Below are 12,782 nucleotides of genomic sequence, written 5' to 3'. Positions count from 1 at the left end.
AACAGGGAAAAAGAGACAATGAGATTAACTACAAGGATGGGAAAACAGAAGCAAACACTGCAGGAAAGTTAAAATAGAGACATTACCTGCTTTAATTTATTGAGTTCACTTGATGTATCTGATTTGCCAAGACATTGTATGGAAATTAAATTTTGACACACAAAATAGTATAGAAGTAAGGTCATACAAGTAGTCTTGCAGTCAGATCATAAGAATTCACCATGCTAACATCCAGACCTGCTAAGACCGCCTGACGTGTTGTCTTTCCCTACCAGGCACCCACCCAGGGCAGTGGGAGAGACAACATGGCCTGCAAGCAGCAACATAGAGCAAGAACCCTAGGATAAAGTGACAAACAAGGCAATGCTGAGAAGAAAGAGACACAGGCTGAGGACCACACAATACTGTAGCAAGAGTGCCATATTACACACTTCTTGAAAATTCTCTCAGGAAGTCAGTACTTGTAAATATTTTTGCTGTAAGTCAGAAGTCTACCTTTGAATTACAGTGAAGACAAACTTCACGTGAGAGATTCGGAAAACGGGACAAGAACCCCATACATATTTGAGAGAAATATAATTAACTTTGCTGATAAAAATTTGGTAAAAGCCCAAATGGGCAGTATGTTTTGAAAATGTGGACTTTGGGGGCTGATACTGGACCATTCCAGCCAAAAAATGTGAACAGAATTAAATTCTATTGCTTTGACATTTAGCTTGTTTTCTTTACCTGGTTTTATAAATTTGGCTGGAAAGCACCTAGAATGGTCTTAATTGAAGTATGTATCAGTGGGATTTAGCAGCTTCTGAATGTTTCAGCAATGATAACTATAATAATTTTGGTGGTCGACCTGAGGTTCATCTATCCTGTGTCCTGTCTACTTCAGCTTCAGAGGAAAATGTGAAGGTACTTAACACTAAGCCACAAATACTAGAATAGTCCGGTTTCCATGTTGCATTCTGACCTGTTATGTTAGCTTCATCCCTGCAAGATTATCTCTTAAAAAATATTTATCAACCATAAATAACAATTCAATATCATCCTGATATCCATACAAAAGCACAATAATTTTTCATAGTATTTATCATGTTCTTGGATACTTTTTTTCATTGTCACTCTGTTAATGAGTTCATTTCTAATGAACTTTAGTTCTAACGTGTGTGCATAAAATTTCACCTTTTATAGTAAATTGGATTTATTCTAAACAGTTTTTTTCTTTCCAGTGACAACTTCAATAATTTATTTAAAAAAAAAAACCGCCTCAGTTTCCGTTCAACCACTAACACAGCTCTCATGCCTCTGACATTTTCCTTCATACAGTGTATCACAACAGTAGCCTGCTGGTGAAATGCTGGACTCCATTCCTTTATAATCTCTTACTATTTCAAATAAAGAAGATCTCCTTAAATAACTCCTTATTTAAAACATAATACTAAAACAGGGGCAATGACATACCAGTATGTTAATAGTATCAATTAGTTAAGCCAGGCAGCAAATGTTCCAAGTCAGTGAACAGTTCCTGGACTGCACCCTGATACTAAATTAAAAGCTTGTTTGATGTCAGTGCTTTATCTCCTTCAACTTTTCAGAGTTTAATTGTACCTGTCAACTGCTGCTGAGAAAGGTACGTTTTGTATCAACACATGTACACACCTTTACATGTATGTATACGCATGTATATGTATACCTCAATAAAAAAACATAAAATGCCTAGGTTTTCCATATGAAAACACAATTTGGAGATGTCAGCTATCGGTCCGTGACCCACACCATTCACTTCAAACAGAATTTATAAGGTGCCAAGGCCCACTTCTGTTTGTCGCAATGCAATACATAGGTGTAATTTCACATGGAAACAGAGAACGGACACAGGCACTGCTTTCCATGAAGAGAACAGAAATCAGAGAGATGCACTAAACTGTAAAAAGTTTGAGTATTCACATCGCATGGCTGCTTCAGAGGTGAAATGCCCCAAAACAGCTGGGCAAATACAGCAGGTGAGGACCAGCATTCCCCTCCTAAAGCGGCAAAAGCAGCCACCCGCAGCACAGCCCTCCGCTGTGCCAGGTCCCACCTGGGGAGCTCTCTCCCCATGCCCTGGCTACCGCTCCTGCTCCAAACGCAAGTGAGTTGCATTCCTGGCAACTCACTAGTCAGGAATAAACCAGGCCATCACACACTGGACATTTTAAAACAGTTCCAAACAAGAATCATTGAAAACCATTTTCTAGAAGACCCAAGGTGAAAAGTAGCATGCAAATAAATCCATATTAATATAAAGGCTTCATAAAACAATCTCATTTCTGATAAAAAAGATTTGACCCTATACTGCCTGGCCTGGAAGACAGTTTGTTTCAGTAGCTACTAAAATGCATCAAAGCATAAGCTCTCTAACTAGAATATTAAACATCTCCATTGATCAAAACCAATGATCAGAAGACAAATACATTCATATTTATAAGTAAATAAAAGAGGAGTCTGAGTTCAAATACTGAATCAAAAGAAAATTTTTAGATTAACAATGAATAATCCTTTTCCAGAAATGAAATTTATTTAAAAGAGTTTACCTGCATTAATCAGGTCTGGATCTACTTCATTTTCAAGTGGATAAGGACCCTGACAACAACACAGACATATGTCAGCTTTATATTAAAATACCTCTGAGATACAATTCATAACCTCTTTATTATTTCTAATGGTTATTACAGCAAACAGATCATCACAGACACACTTTTATTTTTTTTATCTTTAGCAGAATAACATCTCTGACGATACAAGCCACAATTTATATCAACTAACATACCAGGACTGATGGACATACTGTTAGGGACCATTAGAATTACTAAATAACCACAAAGAGGGAGTTTGTTTGGTTTGGTTTGGTTTTGGGGGGTTTTTTGTTTTTAACCAAAGTGACAGATTACATAAGTGCAACTTCATAAAGCCATATGACAATGAAAATAATATTCACTTTAAGCTTTATTTTAAATTATATTTGATAAGGTTTACAAGGCTTGGTCTTGCAAACTACAGATGATTCTGACTCCTTCCAGCAAAACATGTAGTTAAGAACATACTGCACAAAGTAGCACTATAATCCTGAAATAAGCATTTCCTTAAAAACTTCTGTGCACTAAAATTAGAATTTGATCATCATGCAATATGGGATATATTTTAACATGATTTTTAGTAAAATTATAATCAAGTTGGAGGTGGGTGGGGAATAAAAACCAGCCACTGCCAGGTAAGTACACTGCAAAAAGTGACCAAGATAGATTCTTACCAAACCCAGGACTCCATTCTCACTCTGTAAGTGAACAGTTATGTCTGGACTGATGAAGTTACTGGCCAACAGTGGGATTCCAATACCCAGATTAGCTGAAGAGAATTGGTTAAGGCACAAACAGGAACACACTTACTGCAAACTAGTAACTTAAAAAAAGTTATCACTGGACTACGATCAGATTAGAACTGTTCTCTTCACAAACGCTTCCATATTTAGTTAGATGCCTTGTATTTGTGATGAACGGTTTTGCCTTTTGGACTGTCTAATTGTATTTTGTCAAATGCTTTACATGACAAAAAACACACAGTGCAAGTAAGCTGCATTTCCAATGTACATAACTTTTTCAAAAAAACTTGCAAAACATTCAATTGCTAACAAACTCTCCAGATATGCCTGGACAAAAACTCCGGGTACCCTAGGTCTTAACATCACATCTATTTCAATGGAGTGTTAATAAAGTGAGAGAATTCCAGGCTCTTGGAAAGACAACCAGCACGGTAATTAACCCGTCTTAAACAAAACAGCTGTCACTGAAGGATACCATACATGCCATCTTCAAACTCTAAAGCAGCCCGTCTGATGATCCTCTCCCTCACATTGTCTCCTTGTTTTTGTTTGGCTTTTGAGTCTTCAGGCTTTCGGATTGATAAGCGCTACAAAAGAAGTAATCATAAGTAAAGATTAGAATCCAGATTCTTGCTTCTCAAGACACAAAAGCCTGATGTGTAATTGCACTGAGATACTTGGTCTAAGAATAACATTATTTACCCATCTTCTACAAAAAACCCAATCTTTTATTCTGTCAGTTCAAGCTTATCTAAGCCAATGGAGTCATCAAACATCCCCAATGATAGCCTTAGAGCTAAACATTGTTTCTTCGTCTGTATTGTCAAGACTGAGAGAGTACGTGATATGGGCAACTGGTTAAGAAGACACCAAGCATTAGGGCAAATACTAGCAAGTCTGAGATCATTACCCCAGAGATAGCTGAATAGATTTGTAAAATGCCACCTAAAATACAAATACTGCTCTCTTTCTGCGTTCATTCAATTTAATGGTGATCTTCTAGACTTATATGCATGAGATAGACAAATGCCAGTTGTCTGAAGATACTGGGAGCTAAGCAACCAAGTTTTCAAACATAAATCTGTATAATCTCACATAAATCTGCCTGAAGTTCTTTCCTGAGATTTCCTGTCCTTAAGTTGATGCTTTCTAAACCGCATGTAGGTGACAATGCCATGACATTCAAGAACTTTCTAAGACCTTTTTTGTAAATTATTGTTTACACAGACTGTGTTCTTGGCGTATTTCTCCCACGCATATACAACTGCTCTGGGCAACATCATGTCCTGCACCCCCATATGTCTTCACATCCTCTCCTACTTCGTAAGCATAACGAACACATCAGGCAAAATTATCCTGTGTTCCTTTTCATCGCCATAAAAGAACTTCTGCCATGTCTTTCTTCCCCATGTTGGGAGTCGATTTCCTCTTAGGCTCCTGAACTTTCCAGCAACTTGGTTTTTATGTCTTTGCCATTTTCCCCAGAATTGCTTCACTTCAGAGTTAGGGAAAACCAAGAACAACCACGAAGGGTTTATCCACAGTAAAGAGAAGGCTGGATAGAAAGTATGACTTGCACTAGAGGGACCACATCTGAGCCAAATCAGGCTGTAACTGCTGTTTAAAGCCAGTAGGAATTACGACAGACTACCTTATTTTTATACTCTTTACTCCTCATGTCTCCTTTTAACGCTTGTCATACTCCACACTTGCATATGTACAGCCACTTCCTTCATATGTATTTTATGGAATAGTAAATAAATCTGCCATTTCCTTCCTATACTTCTATTAATGAAAGGCACCAATGCCAGAATTACAAAATTACAAAAAATTAATCTCTATTACAACTTTGATGTGCAGTTTATAGTGGCTTTTTTCCCCCCCTCTCATATCCTTTTTTTCTTAAGCATATAGGGAAGGGGGCAGTTGACTAGGTAGGTGTATTCACTGATGCAGCCAAACCAAAGACAATCAGGTGTTTGTATAAAGGTCTTCTTTCCTGGACAGAGAGTAAGCTCCTTATCCACTGCTAAACTGCAATAGGAACAGCAGTTTAATAAACGCAGAATGGATTTCTCTCATGAAAGGGAAAAGCTTTTCTGTGAGATATTACATCCATTCAGAAGAAGGAAACAGGCCATTAATTGCAATCTAACACAACATGCCCAGAGAAAGAAAAGAGGTGAAAAAAGAGGTTTGACACATCTGTTTCCAGTCAAATACTCAATAACATGCAACATGCTTTTGCAGAATGAACAGATGGAAGGGAAAAAAAATGCTTTTTAAACTTAACATTCAAAAACGAGTTTACTCAGACAAAAGCCCTTATATGACTTTCTGGACTTTGTGAATTGATTTTAATAATAAAAGTTTAATTATTACAATTCCTTTCTACACCTTTTTTTTTTTTCCCAAGATTTTTTTTCCTTGTGTCATATATCTCCCCCTCCACCAGCTCTTCTGATGACATTCTGAATAATTCCCACCTCCAGAGTATGGAGACACAGGAGAAATACAGAATTTTCAATTGCACTTCAAGAGCATTGTCACATATCCAAAATAAATATAGGAACATAGCTTGAGTGAGGCAAAGCCATAGAAACAATGAAGAACAATTACATAATCACCATTTTCTTTGATGTTTAATACAATCACTGCCATTTTTCATAGCTCTTGACATCTCTTATTCAGACCAGAAATGCCACTGGCTAAAAAACTTTCTAATCAAATAAAAGGAAACAAAGGTTGCAGGACCTTTGTAATGTAACGTGATACAATACACAGCACAAAAGGGGCTGAGACAGGCCCTATGTGACCACGTCAAAAGCTCTCCAGTAGAATAGAAAGTATCTAATTGTCAAAGCCAGCTCCTAGTCTAGGTGTTTCCTTTGTTACAACCGAAGGTGAATTGAGGCAGGGAAAGAGAATGAAGTAGCATTTTCCATTAGATTTTCAACTGCATTAAAGCCGTCCAGGACTACAGGCAGTTGCTCTAAACTATTCAGGGACTGAACCAGAGAGGCTGAGGTATAAGAAACAAGATTCAATTCTCAAGCCCCCACCTAACCACCAAGTACCTAAGTAGCCACCAGTACTTCGCAAAACTTGACAGGTCTTTCTCACACTAATTTCTCAGCTCTAAGACTTGGTGGCTAGAGTAACAGCCCTGTAATGGCTAAAATACACCCCAAGCTGAAATATGTTGTGACCAAGAGGCTCAGCTACTCACTTCAATTCTCTTCTCAAACTTCTCTCCTTGTATCAGACGATCAACATAGATTTTGGGAACATGAATGTCTTCTGGGGCAAATGCTCCTATATCAACAATTTCTTCTACCTACAGAGAGAAAAGGGAAAGTGAAAATATTTAGAAAGAAGTGTTCAATGAGAGATTTTATTTGCAATGAAGTTTCAAATATTAAATACACAGTGGATCAAATCAAGAAAATTAAGGAATGGAACAAAACAGACATACTCTTTAAAATGGGCTATTTCAGATGCTTATCTTCTTCTTACAAAGGACATTTCTACACACATATTGGAATTAATTTATGTTTTAGTAGCCTCATTTGTACGACCACCTTGAAGAAATATACCATGTACACTGCATCAGAGTTGTTTGTACCTGCTAGTAATTTCCATCCAAACAGAAGGAAACAATGTGCTAGTAACAAAACGTCAGAGTACAATGCAGAAGTATGAACTTTAATGATATAAACACAGAAGCTGAGTTAAAGTTTCTCCATAGTGTACTCAAAAATAAAATTGAAAACATCTGAACTGTAATAACCAATTGCAAGAAAGATGTGAAGATCTAGAAGTCTCTACAGTTAATGAAACAGAGACTCAGCACAAAATGGCACTGATCTCACACAGTACATTTGAAATGTCACCTATCTGGAGCACCACAGACAACAGGATTTTCCTTCCTTGTACGTCTAAGTTCAGGGTGGTGTAGCTGGTGACCCTGCTATGGTCAAGCACCTGCAGAACAGACCGTCAGCCATGGCTGGTGCTTTCCCTGACAAGTCTCAGGTGCAGAGAGCACACTTCACTCTGCCACACAACAGACACTACTGTCATGACTGTACTTGCATCCAACCACAGAGATAATGTATTAAGCTAAAGCAACAGGTCAAAGACAACATCTGAAACAATTTACTCAAAAAGAAATCAAGTAAATATTCAAACTGCTTTATCACCAGGAACTAGTTAGGAATATCCAAAGTCTAAGAATCCCAAAACAAGACTCATGGTATGACAATATCAGTAAGGGGTACGTCACTTAGCAGGCATTACCAGTGAAGCAACCTTACAGAGCTTAAAATTCAATTTGACATCCTACTGTTACTGCACAATGTAATCAATAGTAAAATCTATAGTACATCTGATAGACAATTACCTTCCTACTGTGCCTTGGAGTGTGACAATAAACAAACGAATCCACCCTAAAAGCAGCAGAGGCAGAAGAATAATGAGGAAAAATTAACAAACTAAACACCAGAAGATCAATTTCAGATGATCCCTAAAGAAAGCCCTGGGGTAAACAGACAGGAAGAGACAAATTGTGAAATCTGCAAGGCAAAGGTGGTACGGAATAGGCAATAACATCCACAGCGACACCAGCCTCAGGGTTCATGGAGAGCAGAATCACACATCCAGAAAGTCCCTATCCACAAGATAAGGAGAAACAATCAAATCAATATTTTCAAAATTCAGACTACTGTATTCATGAAAATACAGTCCAATGGCATCCATGCCCTATCTCACCTGAAGTTTATTATTTTATACAGTAATTTTAAAATTAATACGGAGACCAATTCAAACACAGGGTAAAATGAAAAAAATCCTGAAGGATGCAGCTGAAGCACACTGCACTCTCGGTGCAGTGACTACTGTGAGAACATGCTCATAAGGGAGGAGAAGCAGGACACAAGACTTTTCAGTGAAGCCATATGTAATCAGATGATTTGCTACCAGCAGAATTCCCAAATTCACCTTTTCTAACTAAATTTGTCTTCATTTATCAAGTAAAAAATTAGGCCTGGGGAATACTAATTGCTACTGATTTGAACTTTCTCAAAAAAGAACCAAATTTATTTGCTGCAGTAGCTGAGATTCTAAAGCTAAAATCTTTGATGGGACAATTCAACCAACTTCAACAGAATTAACACTGTCAGAAAACGTGACACACTGTATCTGTCCCTCCATAGCATACACAGAATAAATAATTTATCCAGCAATAAATTGTGGGATTTGTTATTAGTCACCCTACCCACTTTACTGGTTAGCATTTTGTCTCTTTGGAAACAGCAGTCAGCATGATAGCTTTTCCTCACAAGAACCATCAACATAATAATTTATTATTTCTGTATATTATCCTAAATTAACATAACACAGACAAACTGTATTTTGTCCTAGGGATTTCAAACGAGCCTAAGCATCCCTGTAGACTGGAACACCTTTCTGTTCATAGGCAGCCTCCCACTATTCTTCCTGGTGTTTTGCAATTTCCATGTTCTACCACCATGTGAAATAAGCACCAAAAGTAATTAAAATTAAGTAGATTAAAATAACCATATAGCAACAAAATGGAATTTTGAAAAGGGATTAAAAATTTGGATGTAATATCTGCAAGTGAAATTAACAAGCATGTTTATCTGAAAAAGAAAGAATGCACGCAGGGAAAGTAAAAATGTCATATGGTTGCTCCAACTCTCTCTCCCAACTTGCTCACAGAGAACTAGATGACACTCCAGCTGAGACACTGTAGATGGGCTGCCAGCAGCCTCCATCAGTATTGCCAGCACTGCTACCACAGATGAAGCTGTGCCAGTGAAAGTGAAACCAGCAAATCTGATGGCTATGGGAATCAGCAACTTAACTTTCTGTGACCACTGCAAGACACAATCCAAGCACCTTTCTAGATAGGAATAATTATGCAAAAATAAATAGTTGCATAGCTGGGCATATCCATTTCCCTTTTAGGTTTTACACTCCTTTATGAGTCTTTTCAGTAGCACATCCACAGCCTAAGCCTCAATGAGACATGCAGCACAGCATTCATATTAAAAATTAGAAGGATGTGCATGAGTTTTCTTCCTGTTCTGCTCTCCATTTTCTGTTCTTTCTTCTCGCTAGTGACCATGCCTCAGGCTTTATTTTGTCATGTACAGAAGCATCCCTCTAAACATCAAAAATAATTGTATGGCATCCCACCCAAGAAACACAAAGCCTGGGAAAGCATAAAAAGGGAACTAATCACGGCAGACCATCTCCTGCATTTTTCTTAATTAGCAGATCAAAATACTTTGGTACCATTTAGATTGCCTTGATTACATGTGTTCATTTTAAATCTTAACTTCATCAGTGTGCTAGAAGATAGAAAATGTTTACATCTTTGCTACACAGGTAAAGCTAAAGAGTAGCTTCAAGAGACCATATGGGCTGAGTTCCCTCTTCTGGGAAGGGTCTGATGCGTGATTCAAAAACCCTTTCATTGTTTCAATAGTTTCACAGTATTGGTTCTCTTCCTGGGTATAAATGTTCTTGCAAATTTTGTTTGATTGCTGACAATGAATGCAGAATGAATAAAATCAATCATTTCTGAATACTGGTTTATCTGCAAGTACACCCAGAACATAAAAGCTGTTCTCCGCTATGATTCACAAGAGCCTTCTGCCATTCTTTTTGGTATCAGCACTCATAGAATCAATGGTCATTTGTTTCACAATATCACTTCCTTCTGTAATTTACATCTACTTCTCCCTTTTAAAAGTAGTTTGATTTATTTTTGCTTACGGAAATTCAGCTACTCTTCTACTGTTTTATCTCAGAATTTCTGAAGGCTTCCAGAGAGACGAAAGGAACCTCAAAGGTTATGGACTTCCAGTAAGCAAGACAATGAACTCCGGTTCTTGACCAAAAGTTGGCAAGGAAATTACAATGGCACAACTATTCATGCCAAAACACTTGAAAATAAAAAGGCCTTTACTTTGAGTATGTACCTTTTAATCTATTTCTGCAGCCTAATTAGGACCTTTAAGATACATGAAATGTTTTCAACTGTTTTAGTTTTAAATCTCAGTTTTCATAAAACTAAGCTATAACAAGAAATGACAATATAATCCCTTATTACAGGAAAAAAATCAAAACCGTGCCTGTGTGGGTGGGTGAGAGAGAGAAAAAGATGGGGGGGGGGGGAGAGAGAGCTTAACAAAACCTATGCATTTTTAAGTAGCTTATTTTTACACTGGCTTTATTAAATCTCTCTATCACTAGCTTCATTATCCTAGTACACTTCAGTTCTTCAAGCTGAAATAATAAAAATATCCAGCAGAACATAAGTAGAATAAAACATTACAGTTGGTCAAATGTCCACAACATCAGAAGAATGAAATAAAATTTAGCCCCCCAGAGGCTCAAGACAAACTCATTAGTGCACTTCTTCAGTTCACTACTGGAAGAGTCACGATGTCACTGCAAAATCTTATGTTTTTATAAACATTGCAGTAGAAGTTAAAAAAAATTTAAAATACACACTAAGGGCTATGAGGAAAAATTACATGTGTCTGGTTCACTCAAGATCACTGAAACTGTGCTCAACCATTCCCCATGGCTAATGATAAACAATGAAAAAAAAAAAGTCACTCTTAATTTTAATTGTTCAGACTGAAATTCACAAAAAGCTTTGATATGGTAAAACAGTGGAATACATTCTGAAAATAAGTACTGGAAATTAAATACACACTATACAAACTTACTGGGCTACCAGAAAGAGCAAAGCAGGTTAATATTCACTCAGTTCTGCCTGCATACAAGGAGATGAAACAGAGAATCTTCTGAGTTCAGTTCTATTCCTTTCTGACCCTAAACATCTGCCAGACTGGGAATATTTCTACTCCTGCCAAACTCCTAAAGTAATGAAATGACAGTCAGTCAACAGCTATCCTGAAGAAGAGACTTTTACAACAAATTTAACCAGTAAGCAAGTACCAAGTAGTCTAATAAAGGCACATACTGGTCAATAATCAGCATTGTATGCTCACACCAGACTTGGAATAAATGTCTTCATAAGCATACTGAGGGGCACAGGAACAGTAAAAATCTGCAAAGTTCAGATTTATCAGAGAACCTTTAGACTAATGAGACTGATCTGGGTCACACTGAAGGTCCATTCAACCCAGTAACCCTTCTTGGCAAAGATCAGGAGCATAAAAGACAGCATAGCACTTCTGGTGATATTCTTCCAGCTTCTAGCAACGTGCAGTTTAAGGATGTCCTTAGTCAGAGGCTGGGCATAGACCACCTTGCTTCACAGCTTCTGATGGGCCATCAACTTGTCTAATAGTTTTCCTGGAACCTGAAAGACTCTATCGTTGCATTTCTGCAATTTAATTAGCATGAAAAACATTTCTCATTCACTGTGTGCCTCCTTCTCTTTGCATTACAGGAATAGCACGCAGCTGTTCTTTTTTTGCCTGTTCTATACGAATGAAGATCCTATGTACCTTCATATTTTTTCACGGTTTCTGGTAGACTGCTATCCCCTGTGAACACCACAGAGAAAAACGGTGAGCTGTGTTGCCAGTATGTCATATCTGATCATTAGGGAAGCAAAGCTGATGTAAATCTCCTAGGTTTATCTCCAGGTTTTTCATCATGTGGCTACAGATCCTCATAAATTAGGAGCTCCTGCTAGATTACACTCTTTCCACCTCTGTTTTCTTTGTTCTAAATCTCCTCAATTACCTGCACTTCTAGTTGCCTCAGGCTTCATCTCTTCTCTCACACTTTTCTGCACCTGCTGCCTGTTTCTTTCAACTGCCCCTTTTCGTTCCACACATTTAAACTCTTCCTCCATGCTGTACTGCTGACAGCAAAGAAGAAAAGACTGCACTAAATTACCTGCTCTAGGTACTCACACATAGCAGTTCTGGAATAACAACCACGAAGAAAAGATGAAGCATACTATCTATATGTAAAGCTGTACGCATGCATGAAAGAATATGAAAAATTTAACCACCAGCCTCTGAAAAGGTTCTACCGTGTAGATCGAAATATGCTTCTTCAGAAATTTTTAAGCTAGTCATATTTTAGCACAGCCAGGATAGATGATACTCTTAAGTTTCAAGAACATGTTCAAAGTCAAAAGATACTGAAATGTCTCAAAGGAATAAACCGAAGACAGTAACATTCTCAAAACAATGTATTTCACCTTCTTTTTTTTTTTCTTATAACTGGGCAGGAGACTAACTTAAATCACAACAGAATTGATTTTATAAGAGTGGCTACTTCAATAATAAATGCCTGCTATCAACCATGCATATAAATATGTACTGTAAAAATGTATTGTGTAAGTATAAACTGAAACCTGCAGGTTTTTCCTCCAGATGTTCACAAAGTAGATAATGAAGAAAAAAAGTCTGCT

The 12,782-nt window shown here is 37.5% G+C and overlaps 1 protein-coding gene across 1 annotated transcript in view; it reads right to left on the bottom strand.

The window, feature by feature from the left end:
* The window catches only part of OXCT1 (3-oxoacid CoA-transferase 1), an 84,491-nt gene that overhangs the window by 31,989 nt on the left and 39,720 nt on the right, over nucleotides 1-12,782 (bottom strand). The window contains exons 8-11 of the mRNA XM_075410889.1: nucleotides 6,582-6,689; nucleotides 3,828-3,939; nucleotides 3,284-3,378; nucleotides 2,568-2,616 (exon numbers count right to left, since the gene is read on the bottom strand). Of these exons, the coding sequence (XP_075267004.1) occupies nucleotides 2,568-2,616; nucleotides 3,284-3,378; nucleotides 3,828-3,939; nucleotides 6,582-6,689 (364 nt within the window). The remainder of the gene's footprint in view (nucleotides 1-2,567; nucleotides 2,617-3,283; nucleotides 3,379-3,827; nucleotides 3,940-6,581; nucleotides 6,690-12,782) is intronic.

The sequence above is a fragment of the Opisthocomus hoazin genome, chromosome Z, assembly GCF_030867145.1.
Source record: "Opisthocomus hoazin isolate bOpiHoa1 chromosome Z, bOpiHoa1.hap1, whole genome shotgun sequence".
NCBI classification, from domain to species: Eukaryota; Metazoa; Chordata; class Aves; order Opisthocomiformes; family Opisthocomidae; genus Opisthocomus; species Opisthocomus hoazin.
The sequence above is the reverse complement of the archived record's forward strand: the minus strand, read 5'-3'. Positions and strand labels throughout refer to the sequence as shown.